The 18,030-nt window shown below is 39.0% G+C and overlaps 1 protein-coding gene across 3 annotated transcripts in view; it reads left to right on the top strand.

Annotated features, from left to right (window-relative positions):
• Nucleotides 1-18,030, top strand: part of tspan4a (tetraspanin 4a) — a 159,246-nt gene that overhangs the window by 126,402 nt on the left and 14,814 nt on the right. For all 3 annotated transcript variants that reach the window (XM_040045684.1, XM_040045682.1, XM_040045683.1), the window contains 2 exons: nucleotides 12,165-12,266; nucleotides 14,310-14,441. In XM_040045684.1, coding sequence (XP_039901618.1) covers nucleotides 12,165-12,266; nucleotides 14,310-14,441 — 234 coding nt within the window. The remainder of the gene's footprint in view (nucleotides 1-12,164; nucleotides 12,267-14,309; nucleotides 14,442-18,030) is intronic.

Genomic DNA, 18,030 nt, shown 5'->3' with positions numbered 1-18,030 from the left:
CTTTTAATGAATGAATGCATAGGTGCAATCAGCATCACAATGTGTCATTAAGAGGGAGGCCTACGGTTAAGGGTTGTTTTACAAGCCTCTAAAGACTACAGAGAACAGATGGTCCATACAAATTTGCTGAACACATTTCCTATGTACCCATAGCTGCAATATATTGTGTTGTAAATCATTCATGTGCTAAATAGATGGGTTAAAGCAAAGCATTATTAAATAATCCTAAGTGAACTTTCATGCCTCTGTGAACAATGAAGTGGAACACCTTTCATCTTGTTGGTTGGGTTTGAAATTAATATCTAGTTTTTCCAGCGAGAGAATGGATCGTGGTAAATTCTGCTGACACGCATCATTTCTCATGAGATCCAGCACCTGTTTCTGCTGTCAGGCGCTCTCATTTCAGTGTCTCGTCTTCTTGGCCATGTTCCAGTTTTGTTCGCCTTAACGTGAAAAATTGGGAAATAACTTGATACGGGGAGGGAGAGAGAAAATGTATCCGCTTGTAAACAATCTACTTCAAATACAGCTAAAGAGCAACCGTTCATGCAGTAAAGGAATCTACGGTACATGAAACCCACTGAAACCCTGTTTAACGTGTGATAGCTCCACTTTTTCCACATCATTACTGTTCTGGCATCAGCCATCAAAACATTTTAGCTTGTCAAGATATCAAAATGCCACACCACTGTCAGAATACATTTCAAGCGTGAGAAATTTTCATTTCATGCCGACTGCAGTAATGCAATTAAGTAAACACCCCTGGCTAATCAAGTTACTAAAATACACCCACGTCAGGGCGATGTTTATATGAGAAGACAAATTGAGATGATCGGCAAACCTGACAAGACATTTGTTTGTGGAGTGCTGGAATAAGTGCAGCGGGGGAATATGCAGTTTGATTACTGCAGATGATGTTGAGGAATTGCAAACATGGTTATTATAGGTAATTTGAATTGCAATCAGGCAAAAGGCAAAAATATACTTAAATCTCGTCAACTTGTAATTGAAACCCGATATGATGAAGAATGTTGCATTTATATCACGGTGCTTTATAATTGAGGATTCTAATAAGGACAAAATTAGCATAATGAAGAGTTTTATTCCTAAAAACAAGCAAAAAAGATGAAGTGTTTTTTGATTTGTAAATAGGGTCTCCATGTATTACATTCATAAACCACTACCAACATTATCAACATCCACAAGTAAAGTATGGCAGGATGGGGATTTTAACAAAAGGTCTAGGGTTAAGTCTAGGGGCTCTGCACTATAGCAATACCTCTTTAGGGTGCCTGTCTGTATTGGTGACCTTGAACCCTTTCTCTGGCACCTGCCTAGAGTGTGTTTACTTGTGTTTGCAGGCAGATGAAAGTCAGAAAGCTGAGCCATAGGAAAAAGATTAGGAAGTATCCTATCTGAATGAGAGGATGAACAGAATATTTGTCTGAACTATGTTCAAATGGTCCCAGTGGAAGGATAGTCTCAGAATATGAGGTGGAAAACCGTGAGATTGCCCCAGTTCTGCTTAGTACTGAGTTAACGCAGTAAATTATTCTACAACTTACATCTTAGTCTCCTCAAGAATTCTTTTTACACTGAAGAAACCTGGTTTCATCAGAGTTTACATAACAGGACAGCGTGTTTCTACTCTGAGGTAAAAGACGGGGCAAAAGAATCTGAAAGTCAAAGTGACTGATTGCGTATGTGTTTTTATGACTTCAAGTCATGCCTGCACGTCAGAGGGATTCTAATTTCAGTTTCACCTCTCAGTTGAACTACATTTTTCCTTCCTGTTAATTCAACAAGTTCAAGCCTACTTGAAGTTGGACTCCTAGGTATATTTTATTGCCTCAGATTATATATTTATTTTCTTAAGATGCAGCACAGTAAGAGCTAGCCTAATGTCTTAGGTACATGCAATGCCTACATCAGTGGTTCTGGTGTTATGGATTGAAAAATAGAAACTAAGTGTGGTTACTTATCTGTAGAGAGTATTTCACCTCGTGTCTGATAAAACAGTGTCAGTTGAGGGGTTTTTATCATAAAATCCAAAAAGGCTTCTTGCAAAGGTTTACAATCCCTCTGAGCACTGTTAGCCTCAGGTGAACATCTGTGATATTACAAAGGCTTCACTGGCTCTTTAGGACAACATATAGAGCTGGGTGCACGCTCTGATAGTGTGAGAGTTTCTTTTGTTGGAAAAATCACAGTGGCACAAAGTGTGACATTACTAGGCTTGTTTAGAAAAACTCATTTGGGCTGTGCTGAAAAAACATGAAAATTGCCCAATCTGGCTGGTTGTCAGATTAAAAATATTTTTAAGATGCAAATTAGTTTGGGCAAATTTGTGCAGCTTACCTCCCCCAATCAATTCCAAAAGTCACACTAAACAACTCTTTTTCAAGACATGATTATAATGGAAATGGAAATCCAACAGTAGGAATAAAAAGCACACAATGTAAAGGAGTTTTGTTCCGAAGACTCACAGTTTGAATGAAATTTAAAAAATGTATCATTTAAAATACCTTTCAACCCCAGGTAGGCCAAGTATGGAGAAAAGTAAGATAACATACATATATGTACAGTGTTGTCTTCATTTTACATGCAAAAAAGTATGTGTGGCTCCCAATGTTTTCTTTTCCATGGAAACTGGGTCCAAATGGCTTTTTGGGTGTTAAAGGTTGCCAACCCTTGCCCTAGAGTGTGGAGGAATCTGTCCCTAAAAGATGTCACCTTTTTTTAATGAATAAAGATTGTTAACGTCAATATCTATTCAGCCAATCACATGACAGCAGCAATGTTTATATGGGTAATCATGTCGACATGATGAAGACAGCCTGCTGGATTTCAACACGAGCATCAGAATGAGGTATAATGTGATTAAAGTGACTTTGGATGCGGCATGCTTGTTGGTGCTAGAAAGACTGGTGTGAGTATGTCACAAATTGCTGGTTTACTGCTGATCCGCTGGGCCGCAGCACCCACCCGGTCACTCCTGTCAGATCAGAACAGGAAACTGAGGCCACAATTCACACAGGCTCAACAAACCTTGACAACAGAAGATTAGAAAAACATTCAGCAATTGGATGAGTCTCGATTTCTGCTGTAACTTTCGAATGGTAAGTTCAGAAATTGTTGTAAACAACATGAAATCATAAAATTCAACCTGCCTGTATTGACGCATTAGGTTTGTGATGGATTTTCTTTAACACTTTAGTACCAACTGAGCATCGTTTAAATGCCACAGCCTACCTGAGTACCATGTCCTTACTGACCACAGGGTACCCATTTTCCGATGGCTGCTTCCAGCACAATAACACAGCACGTCACGAAGCTCAAATCATTTTAAACTGGTTTCTTGAACATCATAATGAGTTCACTATACTCCACTGTCACCAGTTCTCAATGGGATGGATTCAAGTCGCATCAGGTTGGTATCATGGAGGTGAAGCCAGCAAATCTGCAGCAGCTCTGTTATGTGTTTCCAGCACCTTTTTAAATTAGTGTGATCACAGATATAAGGCAGTTTGAAGCAAAAAGTATTAGATAGATGGATGGATGGATGGTGTGTTCAGATTTTAAAATTCTCAGCACAATTTCTACCAGGGGTTTATATCAATCATTGCCTCAGCATTTCTTTTTTTTAAATTTGAAATTCTTGCTGCAGTCTGTCACTGGCTGTTCCTGTCTGGAACACATAAAATGAGCTATCCTACGGCTGAATCTTAGAATAAACAATCCAACGTACCAGAGTAACTGGGATGCCATAGCTTAGTATTATACAGACGTGGCTAAATTAGCTGTGTTCTTTGCAACTTTTGTCATTTAAATAATTAATGACTTTTTTTAAATAAACAAAAGAGTCAAAGCCTCAGCAAACAAGACCAACTTATAATAGCCGCAGCAGTCAGCCTGCACATGCACCTCTCACCGAAGCACATATAAAAGGCATTTTGTGCAGCTCTCTTTTGCTGCCACAATGCTGACCTGAAAGCTTTTCCTTGTTGATGCTGCTGGTGCTGTGCATGCAGCATTTCAATAACCCAACCTCGACTCCAGTATCCACCTGTGAGGCTCAGAGTCAGTGCTCCAGAGAAGTTATTTTTTCATCATTATCTGTTTGATTGTGACGAGTCACAATGGCAAAGGCGTGACGTCAGTGCGAACACTGTGTGCACTCTGTTTAGACACAGCAGGCTTTCTGAACTATAGTGAAGGAAATGCAGCAGCTAAAAGGTGATAAGACCTCAGGAAAAAGGATCAGAATAGTTCTGTGATGTAAAACGGTTAAGGACAGATTGAAGGCACTGGATGACAGCTTCAGAAAAATGCTTCTGTTTGCTGTCAATAGCTGCAGGCAAAAGGCTTTAAGAGATATTCAGCTGCACATCAGAATCGTTTCACATGGTTTTTTTTAGAACATCAACACTGAAACCAAGCACCAGAGGAATGCCTATATATCAGTTGAATTTCATTGTACAGCATCTTGTATTAACGCCTATTGCCATGATTGAAGCTGTTAAAGTATCATCCTTCAAAGCCTTGATTCCACTGCTTCGCTGCTTTCTGAGAGTGGCATTGATTGTCTACTCGTTTGCCAAGTGTTAATCAGGAACTGATTAGAAGCAGTGGATGGAAAAGAGCTGGGGCTGTATTTGATTTGCCTCAGCTAAGGACAGAGATTAGTCACTTAAAGGGGCTTGCCACCCGCTTTAATAATTAACATATGTCATCACTGCTTCCCTGGACACAAGAAAAACTCCGTCAGCAGCTTTAAATGTGAGACCTGCGTGTCCTGGTTGCTGGCTTTCGCGCTTGAGAAGAAGGTTGCCTAAAATATTGAGCAATCTGTCCCGAGGCACAGACAAAACGTAAGCCGATTCTTCAGGAGGACAGCATCTCCCTATAAACCCTTTTCGAAATGCAGTGTAACGCTTTGATTTAAGCTCATATACTAGGGGAAGCAAGTTCTTCTGGAGTCAAAAGAAATGCTCTGGAAAACCGGGACTTTGGCTCATTTTTGATGGATGTCCTGGGAATGTAATTTGGACTCCCTTTTCAGAAGGATAAAATGGAAGTATTTGGAGTAAACAAGCCTTTGCCAGTGACTTTAGGGGGAGTCGATAGGTGAGGAAGGAAGAAATACTGTGGAACATTTAGGCACATGCCAACAATGCAGAGACCAACAGGTTACTAAATCACACCGATATGAAACAATTGAAACATAACTAATAGAACCTGCATTTGGGATGGTCCTGAGGTATGAAGCTACTAGAGTCACTATGACTTCCAGATTTCAAGTCCACAGCTTATACTTTGATCAGTGAAGCTGAAATTCTTCTTTTTTAGAATAAGTAATGTCATTGTGGAAGATAAAGTAGGGCATTTTTTATGCAGTTTGGCATCTTAGAGTGAAATAACGTGGCCATAGGAAATCCCTGGGGACTTTTATCATTGATCTTTCCTCCTTTTTTATTAGTGCCTTTATCATTTATTTTTTTTGCATTCTGACTCTGTCTTCCCCCTCATGGCACAGGTAATGGATATCCACTGTTTGGAGGGAGCAAGTGAATTGAGGCATTTCTCTTGTCATTATTTCCCCTCCTCTGAAATCCCTGTCTTGTATTTCTTTCTCCTGGGCTGTCACTGATGGAAAGCTTCTTTTCTTTGCTTCTTGTATTGCCTGCCATCCAGAGTCCAACAGTCATATAACCACTTCATCTTCCCCACAGTGTATTTGCGTTGAACACATTCTAACCTGCGCTGTGCCCTTTTGGCTCATTCTCTCTCCCTCTTTTCCCATGTTTACTTTTTTCCTGCACCCAATATCTTGCCTGCCTTCATCTCGCTTCTCTTTTTCAAATCCACATCTTTCTGTCTCATCTTGTGTCTGCTCTCCTCCCAATATACATCTCTTATCTCTCCTTGTATTCCTGCCATATAAATTATTGATGGCCCATCCTTGACTCGACTGGTGTAGTCAAAGGGCGACCCAAGTACCGAGGACAACATCAATACCAAGCTAAAAGTGCAGCTGTGGCTTGTGCACTCTCTGCTTGACTAACTTTAACCAGAGTCTCTCTTTACTAATGACCTACTTAGAAAAAAAAAATGCTAATTTGAATAAAAAGTTTTCTCTTTTTCTTTCCCCTCTCTTTTTATTTTAATTTGCAGCTCTTCAGATGACTCACAGCTCACTTCAGTCCACTCAAATGGGACATAAAGGCCCCGTGCGCTGGATTCTTACATCACTTTAGACATTGTTGTTGTGATGTCATGTTGTAGCTCGTGGCACCAGTTTATTTAGAAATCAGCGCTTCTTTATTGTTGCAAGAAATTACATCTGTTGTCATTTTTCTTTTCATTCAGAATTCTCTTTCATCTTCATATCTTTGAGGCATCCGAATTACGATTTTTTTTTTTTTTACGTGTTTACGGATCCTAATGCAGCGTCTAATTGTGACTGAGCAATGTCATTTGCAGAGAAGGATGCCACCAATTATTAAGGAAACACCCAAATGAACAATATTAGGAAACTGCCTGTTCAAAAAAAATAAATCCGAAATAAGAGAATCAGTCATTTTAAGTGGCACATCTCACTGAACTCCTTTGTTCACATTCTTAATGTTTTCTTACTTCATCGCTTCTGGTTATCAGAGCATTTATTGTCAGCAACTTGGTACAGTTAGAGTTGCTGTTTTTGTCATTTTGATGATTTTTTTTATCTAAAAATGCAGTAACAATACTGTAAGGTGTGTATATACACACAGTATATATGGCAGGTATTCTCTTAGAGAGTATGCGAAATGAAAAACAGAATAGACAACAATATTGTAAACTTGTCAGAGGTAGTGCTGTACTTCTGGTGAATAGGCTTCTTATTTTTATTGCTGATCAAACAGAGCGGGTAAGACAGGCCTAGTTGCTGGCAGACCTTTCTCAGATTCAGACTGGGACTTTAAGCGAATCCTGATGTTTTTAGACACAAATTATTTTGTTATCCTGATAAATAAACGCTGTCTGTTACAGATTAGCAGGACTGATAACGTTTGCTGCCTAGCTGCATCATACATACCCATAGATGGTATCAAAGGTCGATGTTGCTATCGTGATATCACCCAGTTTTGAAGACATGAGCCTACATCAATGGTTTCTACCATGCTTTTTTTAAGATAAAATGCAGGTTTAAGATTTTTCTGCAATGGATCCACGTGTTTTTTTACTGTCTGACATCTGCAGTGGTGCTGTGTAAAGTTGTGCGTCAACCGGAGGAGGTGAAGACAACACTGTTGGTACTTATATATTACAAATTTTGCTCTAATTCTTGTTTTTTGGTAGTATTTCTTAGTATGTGAATATCAGTATTTTAAAAAAAAAAAACTACTATGTACTTCCTGGGTGACGTGTTTAAAGGCTAGAGAAACGGACCATTGGCCCTGGAAACTAAAGAAAATGATTGATGTAAATGTTATTGCACACCTGTGGTGAGCGAAGCTATAATTAGTCTGTTGGTATATTTGTATCGCTACACCTCGAAGAAGGCGCGACTGATATCCATTGTGTATTTTTATGTCTTTATCCCTGTGAAATATAAGCCTTTTATTCCTTTTTTTAAAAATAATGTTATTTTGTGTCTTTTTCTTTTGCTTATAACTGTTCCCACTTTTCATTTTTGTTGCCGTGTGAATCATTCTGTTACCGTATTTTCTTATCATCAACTGAAAGCTGTGGTCTTCAAGAAATGCTGCAAAAATCCAAAAGAACAGTGTGGTATCTGCTACCAGGAAGTCAAACATCGTAGCCTCAAAATGCTCATGTTACATAGAGGTTTGGAGGAGACCAAAGCAGGGCAGAAAATAAAGGGAGAAATTTGATTCATTTGAACTACGTGAAACAGGCGTTTCTCTGTCCTCTCCAAATAAATGATAAAGTAGAATAAATCAGGAGGCCTAGAAACAGAATTATTTAGAGGCAACAATAATTCAGGCCTTTAGGTTTGTCAGATTGTTGCTAGATTTTCTCCTTCCTAGTGTCCCTGTTTCGCTTTTAATACTTTTGTACTTTCAGAGCAATTCTTAGCTTATTGAGTTAGAAGGAGCAGTTCCTTTCTGGTAGTGTCTTTTGAGGTCTTCTATTACTACTTCTCAGAACTAGGGCATCCTGTGTGCAGGGGTAAAATGTTAAATGTAAAGGTTTACTCTGTTTTTCTCTGTTGGTTTGCTGTTCTCTTTTTCTGAGATTTCCACTTGTATGAGAGGTCAACAGTAAAGTTCACTTGTCTGATGAGAACACATCGAATGCTGGCTGAATGAGAGAGGCCAGATGGAAAACGCATGTTGTGAAACCAAACGTTTCCAGTTAAGTTCTGCCACACAACATAATGCAGACTCCAAAAAACAAAAAAAAGATGCAGTTAACTGCATGACAGGAGCAAGTAACTGAGCATGGGCTGCTTTCCCCATTTAATTTGTGAAGATGTCACAATTTTAAGTATTATAAAAATGCACTTCACTTCTGTCATTGTTGTCCCCATGGTAACAGATAATGGTTATGTGTTATGTTATGTATAAGGGGGTCCAAAAGATCATACCAAGAAACAGCTGGGACTATTTGTGAGTGCAGCGCTCACTTGAAAATAATATTAAAAAATAAATTAATTTAAAAAAAAAAAAGTAATTATTTTTGGTAAAGTATCTTGTTGGCACTCGGGGATTTGGTATATACTCACCACCCCCACACAAAGCTGTGTGTGACAGATTTACTGAGCAAAATTTCGCTGTGAATATATTAAGCTGTCACCATTAACCGTGTTTTACTGTTTATGCACATGTCCTTTCACTTTGAGCTGATTTATTTATTTTTTGGCCACAACATTAGCCTCTTTGTGTTTTACTACATTCTGAAAATAGCATCTGTGTCGATGTTAGGGGTGACTGTAAACGACAATGACGAGATTATAAGCAAAACACATGGTTCATTGCTCCGGAGGTAGTGGCACATTTCCCCCCCCCCACAGCCACTAGTCTGATAAAACAGCTTCACACAGTCATCAGCCAAGCAGGCATTAATGACCTTTAATGAATCCTCGAATATAGGATCTGCATTTGACTATGATGACATTCAGCTTTATTAGATTAGTTTCAGACAGTATTTAAGGAGAAAACCAGCCACTAAATGCAGCTGTATGAAGGCACAGCGTTAAAAGACTGACGTATGGCCCTTATCTATTTTGCCATCAATTTAAAATAACTTTCTTCTCGTGGAAATGTCAAACTGGAGAGAGCAAAATATTCTCATATTTGATATAATAACACGCAGAAAGCCAGAAGAGCTATGGAGCAAAGTACATTGAGCATTTAAATGTCGTTTGGTCAAATGAAGGCCGTGTTCACTGAGTATCTGAGTGCTTTGAGTCAGGCTTGATGTAAGGGTTATGTGTCTGGAGCAAAGCAGATGCTAAAAGGCTACTGTGTAGGAAAGCGCGAGGTCAGTGGAGATCAATGTGATTGATGTTTGATGGGGTCCACCATTTAAATGTGTAAATAAGGCTGAACGGCTTTGGAGTTTTTGTTTGCCCGCAGTGTGTATAGCGCACATGCTCTCTTTTTTTCTTTAGATTTTATGAACTTCAAAGGCTTGAGGGTATTTAATCATGTTTACCTCTGTGACTGTGTTCACGCCCCCAGTTTGTTTTCTCTTGATTCAAAGCTCACTGCAAAAGCTGATTTTGTTCAGGGTTTTTATCTTGTTTGTTTAGGTTCACTCTGCTAAGCCAGACCTTCTAAACTAAACCCGCATGGAGCCTGTTTACCGAACATTGGCTCAGTGGTCTGCCGTCCAAATCCAATCTAGTCCTCTCACTGCTGACCACAGTTTATCACTTTTAATATCATGTGAAAAGTGGTGTGGAATATAGCCTGAGAGTGAGGATCTGACTGCAGCAGCTCAGTGCTCAAAGTTCATGTATCCAAACGATGTTTAGTGGTGATATTCCTTCAAAGCATGCAACTACCAACACCGGTCTTCCATAAACTATAATTTCCTATCATGTTTTTCCTTTAACCATGCAGCAGTTTAACCACTTTAATCAGTCCAATCAATATAGTGAACAAACAAGACTAGAAAACAAGTGGGATCATTCCAGCGGTCTCAGAAACTACAGCCACTACAGCCACTGGTGTCTCAGAGATGTGCACCAGCTGTCCTCTCATATCAAAAATAATGAAGTTACAGCATTAGTTTGGTGGTTCTTACTTGCAGTAGCATGCCAATGTTTTTCTCTGCTGCAAAACAGTGGAGTTCTCCATCGGGTTGGGACAGAGAGACATGCAGACTAAAAATGGAGCTAAGCTAAGAGACAAAGTTCTTGATTTATCAGTCATCAACGGTCTGATGCTCACCAAAAAAAAAATCTTGAGCAAATTATTCTCTAGTGTGACTCGGCTTAGCCTTAGAGATAGGCTGATAAGCACATCCGGAGAGACCTCAGAGTCGAGGTGCTGCTCATCCATGTCGAAAGGAGCCAGTTCAGGTGAAGTGCTAGAGTCTCCCTTTGGATGTGCCTCCCTCCAGGCCAGATGATTATATGCCTCATCTGGGAATGCCTCAGAAAGTATTGCTGTGGAGAACGACTTCTGGAATACCCTGCTTAGCCTGCTGGCACCATCGTTTAAGATGACGGATGGATGGTTGTCGTGACAATTTTTTTCACAAATAGTTAATGTTGTGACAAATTTGAAGCTAAATCACAATGATTTCTTAAAATTAAACAAGTACTTTTTAGTGCCTAAATCTAACTTTTTTGCCAGTCTAGGGGCTCATGAAAAAACAAAGAAACAAAGCAAGCATACCAAAATACAACAGGGGTGATCCATGTAGAAAATTAACCAAATTAACCTCCTACTTTCTACTTCAAACTGTCATACAGAAAGCAAAAGGCACGAGTTACGCAGGTGTGGCAGGTTGGGACGAGGAAAATATGACTGAATCCTTCGCAGATGGTAGCTATCTTGGCTCATAACGTAACCTGTGGTCATCAGTGAAGAGTCAGTCATTCATAAGCTGCGGCGTACTGTTGACCCCTTTTGTAGGCTACGTCGTAGGCAGATGTTTAACTTGTGAGCACAGCACTCTTTTTGCCTTCAAATGAAACTCTTTAAAACAGTACAGCTTTTTCTTGACATTCAATAACCCCCCAGTCAGTACCAGTAGTTTTAGACAATGTGTTTTCATCCTATTAAATATGACCTTTTTTCTCTCACTCCAAGGTGTTTGTTGGCACTGATGCCAGAAGGTACAACCATGGAAATATTGGTTGATAAGATAATAACCCCATTTTGTAGACCTTTTTAAGTCCACATTAGGTTGTAGGAGTGATAGGCATTGCAGGTTTATCACCTAGAAAACAATGATTCTTATCTTGTTTGAGAATCTAAACCTAAATCTAAGTAGCTTTAATCAGCTGATTAAGTTTAGGTCTGGTGTTTGGTTTGGAAAAACATTGCGGTTTAGGTTAAAATGCATCACTTCACACCAGTAATCCTTCCCATTTATTAAGGGTTTTACTTTACAATACCAAAGGACGCCTTATGTGTAATTTTACCACACCACTCACATACGCAGTAGCTGAGGATGAACTGAGTATTTCCGTGCTGTAAGCTTTCAGTATGTATGTATGTAGGTGGATTGCTAATTATAGCTGTGTTATTTTACTATACTTGCTGCCTTTATAAGTGGGACAAAGACACATTCATGCATTGATGAAAGAACGGAGCAATTTCTTCTCTTCTCTATTTTAAGTATGTTTAATTATAGAAAACCTGCGATAAACAATAGAACAATATATATTCATAAAAAACTTTTAGTACTGTCTTTCGTCAAGTCAAAATCAAAATATATGGTATCAAAAACACTCTGTTCTGGTTCACTCCTGACAGATTGTGCTTTTCCCAAATGAGAACTGAGTCTGTGGTTATTTGTTGCCACTTGAGTTTAAATCACATTTGTCCTCCGCTGATGAAAATGGAAACCAGCTGCTCTGAAATGTATAGAGAAGATGTCCTTTATAACATCTCACCCACACAGTAGCAAAAAGTAGTTTTGTTAAAGTAAATTGTCCTGTTGTCCTGCCTTAAATAACCGCGTTTCCTGTCCTGTGTTCTCAGATTGACCACTACGCCCAAAGAGATCTGAAGAAGGGTCTGCAGCTCTTTGGCACAGAGGGCAACGTGGGTTTGACCAACGCCTGGATGATAGTACAAACTGATGTAAGTTGTGAGATCACCGGAGGGAGTAGGCGATGCTTTGGGATGCATCTATTTTAGATTTAACTGCTTTAAAAGAAATAATATAACTGTGCCGATAATAGTAAATACAACAACACAAGCTTGAATCCGTGACATTTTGACTGCATTATTCATTGTTATAGTACATTGCATCTTTGCTATTGGAAGAGTTTCACTGTCTCTTTTTCTTTTTTTGTTTTGGGGGGGGTTTTGTGCCACTGGGATCACGTTAAATTATAAGTGAATAGTGAAATGCGGAAACACCATTTCGTTTTACATTTCTCCTTTCAGGGTAATATACGAATAAAATACTGCAATCCTTTTAGCTGTTAATAGGATCTGGACATTTATAAGTCGGCTAATAAAAGAAACACCACCAATCTGAGAAATGGCACCAGAAGACGTGTCTTGAAATGACTCTACTGACAGTAATAAACACTTAAAGCGTTCCTGGTTTAAATGCTGTGGTAAAATGTTTTCAGAGAGATTAATGCAAACATCATAGACTCTCGGAGGTAATCTTTGTCTCCAGCTCTCACTTTGATGTGCACTTTCCTGTTGCAATATTTATATATATATATATGTTTTCTTCCTCTATATTTCTCTGCAAAGAAAACACAATGTGAAAAACACAGATTTGGAATTAAGGATTGCAGAGGATGGATGCTGCTGTTAGAAAATGCGTTTGGGAGACATCAAATGATAGATCGCAGACTTCGGGGCTCTTTGGACCTTCTTTTTTTTACATCACAGATCCTGTGTTATGGCTTGTAGTTTTGTTCCATTAGTAAATGTGCGGTGCATGCTGGTTGTTTGGCTCTGCTCTGTGTTGGTGTGTATACGTGTGTCTAGTGCGTGTTTACCTGTGAATGTGTGTGTGCATGGTGACTGATAAGACATAAATGATGACAAAGAAATCTATTGCTATGCAAATACTGTATGCAAATCCAGGTGTGTTTATACGTGTAGGTGTAAATGCGCACATTTGATTTTCTTCCTGCACGCTGGATCATGCCATAAGAAGAATCTGCCTGAATGAACCGCTGCCTGAAAATGCTAGAGCACGAGCGTGAACGTGCATTTCCCCCCCCCCACACACACCTTTGTCAGATCAGTGCCGCTGTGTGTATGTATGGGTCTCCACAGAGTCTGGCTGAGATGAAGATCATTATACGGCAGCTCTCATTCTGTCACTCCCTCCCAAGCCTCTTACATATATGCTGACTCACTGAATGGATAATGCAGCAGATGTCCCTGGAGCAAAGTTCACCCTGAATATTATTAATGGCCACCTATGGAGCTATGTATGCATGCATGTAGACGCAGATCTACCTTAGACGGGAGCAGGAAAGAGCTCCAAAAGGCACTAAATGAATCCTCGGTATAATAAATCTGTACTGGCTGCGCACATTTGGTCGTTAACTTTCCAAGGTGATAACATCTGAATATTCTGACTGTGTGTTCTGACCGAAGTTTACATCTTTATTTCCCAGCTCTCTCTGGGGATTTGAATTCTGTAGTTCCTCATGTTAGTGCTTCCATTGTTTAAGGAAGTGAGTAAGTTTTAAATTAACACAAAATCCCCAACTGTGCCCACGCAGACAGCATTATTCCCCTGTGGAATTTAAGTCCACCAGATGAAAAAAAAAAAATCTCTTTCAGAGGCATTTAATCTTTTCAACTACACTGATGAAATGAATTGTGGTGAAAGCCACGATGCCTTATATAAAAAAATCTATACCAATCTCAAAGCGGGGAAATATTTATTTAAAAGAAAAGTGGGGTGAGTTAGAAAGTTATTTTAAGGCTTTGAGACGGCTGCAGCTCAATATCAGGCGGATGAGGTGTTTTATATGCTCGGCACATATCGGTTATTTTACCCAAGGAATCTTAATTCGTGCGAGGTAAACAGCTTTCGTGCCCATCACTGGAGGATGTATATTTCTTTTGCCGTGAATTAGGATTTCAGTGTGATGATAACAAAAGGTCAGACTCTGAAGGCTCATTGTTTTTCTCCCGGCGCAGTTTCGTTGCTGTGGAGTGACCAACCACACAGACTGGTTTGAGGTTTACAATGCCAGCCGCGTGCCAGACTCCTGCTGCCTGGAGTACAGCGACAACTGTGGCCTGGACAACCCGGGAACATGGTGGACAGCGGTGAGTTCAGACATATAAACCCAAGTATACAACAACTTCAAATTGTGCTACTGATATTCCTTCTTTTGTAGTGTTTTTTTCCACAATTTTATTTTTGCAGAGGATATATTTAGTTTGCTAAACCCATCCTCAAACATATTTGGTGTGTAAAGAGTCAGCGCAGCCACGTATCATTTTAATCACCTGCAAAATCATAAACACAACTGAACGTGAGAAAAATTTAAAAGATTTAAGACGAATTAAATGTAGTGTTGTAAACTTGAAAATTGGAAAACTTGAGAGCATTGCAGCCTGCTGTTAGATAATGATGGAGATGGTATTAATGATGGAGGTTTTGCTTAACTCAGAGGAGCAATTACGTGTCACAGTTCTCTGATTCAGGTAAATATCTAGTCAATATCCTACTTTGCTAATAGTCTTAACTTCAAAACGTTATTAAGCATATGTAATGTGTAATTTTCTTAGTTATAATAAGAGTACCTCCAGTATTTTCCTCTGTTTGGACCGAGCAGTCTACTGATACTTTTGTTTTTGTGGCACAACTTATCATATTCGTTCAATCCAACATGGACGCTGACTGAAAACGACTTTTTCTTCATCTATGTGCCTGTGAATTTCACATTAAAAAGGATTCTACATGCTTTTATATTACAGCATTTTGTAATACACCATGCCGAATTTGCAGGGGGGGGTTATAGTGTGTGCTCAAAATTGAGTCTTTGCAGGACTGTGCAGGCCTTTTTCTTCACATTTTACCTAGCCAGTACTTTTTTTTTTCATGCATCTCTCCCAAATTACAGATTCTGATTCATTTTGATGGTAAGAAAGACCAATGAAAATGTCAGGCTTTTGTCTCTAATAGTTTCTGATATATTCATTTTCAAACATTACCTTAGATTTCAACGTGTGGAGAAAAAAAATTGGGTCGACGGACATTTTTCAAACCAAATATATCTTGAAAATATTTGATATATGAAACAAAAATTTCACAGCTACCATCACAAATGTTCACATGTTCTGCTGTAAAATTATTATCCAAATCGGTGATTGTCAAGCAGAAGGCTTGGTTGATTTGAGACAAAATGACTCTACTAGATTATATTTACATGATTCATCGTTCTAAATAATCATTAATGACCTTATACTAAGGCTCGGTTCATTTGCTCTCTGAAACAAACTACTTTAGCTTCTCTCACTCAACCTTAAAAGTGGCTGTTTTCTAATTGGCTGCCCCTCCCAAACAGAAGCTTTGAACAACAGGCTTCTGTGCTCTCCGACATACAGAGTCAAGACTAGACAGAACTGTCTGGAACCGAGAGTGTAGAGCAGCCTGAGCATCCCCATGTATGTATATATATATTATATGTGACAGAAAATAAGGACAAGCATAATAAGCCTCTTTCATGATGCCTCTGAGCTCACATTTACTAAAATGTCTAAAAGTTCAATCCATATAAAGCTGCTTTTGCATCCAATCAGAAATCTTACCTACGCTTGATTATCCAAGCATACCAAGTACTTGGTGTAAGTAATTGTAATTTGGGATGTTAACGGGCAATTCTTTGCTTGATCTCGAATCTGAAATCAATTCAGGACCACAATCAACGTCTAATTCATCTGCTTCAAAACAGTCCGACTCACAAATTGTCAACAGTCATTTTGCAGTTAAAAAAGGAGAAGCCTTTAAACCTCAGCAGCCCAGCACTTCACCAAGTAAACAGGAGGCCTGGGAGATTTTTGTGTTCATTATAGTGGTTATTGAATTAATCACCTCTCTCCAGAAGGACTTGACTGCTGGTGCTACTAATGTTTTTCTAATGTATTATTAGTGTCATATTTTTAATTCTTAGCAGCTGGACCGTACAGAGAGTTTTTGTTTTCCTTGTGGATTTCAGCACATTAGAAGAAAAGAAGCATGAAACAGAATAACTGCATTTCAGATGCATTTCTTTTATCGGGATCTTACATTCTGGCCAGGTTAAAGCCAGCAGTGCAATTTAGCTTAAAAATCAAAGCACTTCAAGGTACTCTCATCTTTAAATAACATTCAAAGTACTTTTACTCTCACGGCTTGGCCATGTTTAATTCAGATTGAAAAAGCTCCTCTCCATTTCAGCATACAGGCATTCATCAGGGAACAGATTTCATGGAAACAGTTCCTTTTTGGGGGGATTTCACCAATGGCAAACTTAAAAACCTAAGCCAGGTGTTGAAGCTCAGAAGAATACGAATGCAAATCACTAGTGTAATTGTATTATACTGCTATAATACCATGAGTGTAACTTGAATCTTAGTCAATCTAACTATTTAAAATTGAATAAGATTCAAATAAGATTGAATAAAACAGTAAAATCTAAGTCGTCATTTAACCCAGGCCTGTAATTTATAAAATCAGAAAGCTTCCTTTTGGTTAAGTCTCCTTTATGTGTCACATCTTTGTATGGAAAGAATGATGTAATCACTTCCAAAGGCCTACAGTATAGATGGGTTACTAATATGGAAGTCCAGGTAGTGTCTAGCCGTGCATTGCCCGTGCATGTGGAGTGTTTGTGCTCTGCTCTCCTGTAAATGTCTCATTTTTTTCCCGTGTAAACAACTTTGCAGCTGGGACATTCTAGCCTATAGATGATCGATGAGGTTTTGCAGTAACTGAAATGATTAATAGTAAACTCCTTTTGAGAAAACAACAGATCTCCATCTGTGCCAGATGGAGATCTGTCTGTGCAACGACTTCATTGATTGCACTTGTAGGACCCCTCCCCTAGGTGTTAGACCCAATCATGATAGCTGTGTAGCTGTTCATCTTGTAGAGTCAAAGACCTGCTAAAACTGGTGGGTCAGGTAAGATCTGGATCAATACATCATCTCTCTCAATCATACCCCCACTTTGTGCCAATTTATAACATTCTTTCTGTTGGTTCGGGAACATTTCTTTGTAGGTTAGTTTCTGTTATTTCTGTACCCACGTTGCAAATTTTCCATGGAACTGACCGTAAGAGGCATTTTCCTCCAGCCACTTTGGATTAAAAAGTCTAAATACAGATGTGTACAAAGATGGTAAGATGTAAGTGCTGTATTCTCTCCTTGCTGTTATCTAAAGATATCTTAAGATTAGGTCTATTGTTGCTTTGAAAAATAATCTGCTTACCTCGGATGAACATCCATCACTCCTAATTGTCATGGGATTATGGCGACCACCAAAAAAGTAGCCGAGTGCTGCTGGGCCTTGCACATGATCTATAATTGTGTACAATTACTTAATGTGCATGGTTTTGAAATTGTCTGTATGTGTGTGAGTGTTTTCCAGTTGTTTGAGCTTGTTAAGCATGCCAGTAGCGTCCTGAACAAAAGCAGGTAATAAAGATAAGAAAGGTTTAATGAAAAAGTCAATGTATTTTACTGCTGGCTTCATAAGGCTGCCTTTGCCTGATATCAAAGGGGAATTTTCAGTAGACTCATGTATCTCTGGAAGCATTCAAAAAGCAGGGTTTTCTTTCATCTTCAGAGATCCAGCTTTTTTTGCTTGCGACTATGAGGATTTCTCCTAATTCTGTTTTCAGAGAGGCAGCTGCATTGTGTGGCAAAAGTT

Source organism: Simochromis diagramma, unplaced genomic scaffold (assembly GCF_900408965.1).
Source record: "Simochromis diagramma unplaced genomic scaffold, fSimDia1.1 OVJJ01000079.1, whole genome shotgun sequence".
In the NCBI taxonomy this organism is placed as follows: domain Eukaryota; kingdom Metazoa; phylum Chordata; class Actinopteri; order Cichliformes; family Cichlidae; genus Simochromis; species Simochromis diagramma.
Note: the sequence above shows the minus strand (reverse complement) of the source record. Positions and strands in the feature narration are given on the sequence as shown.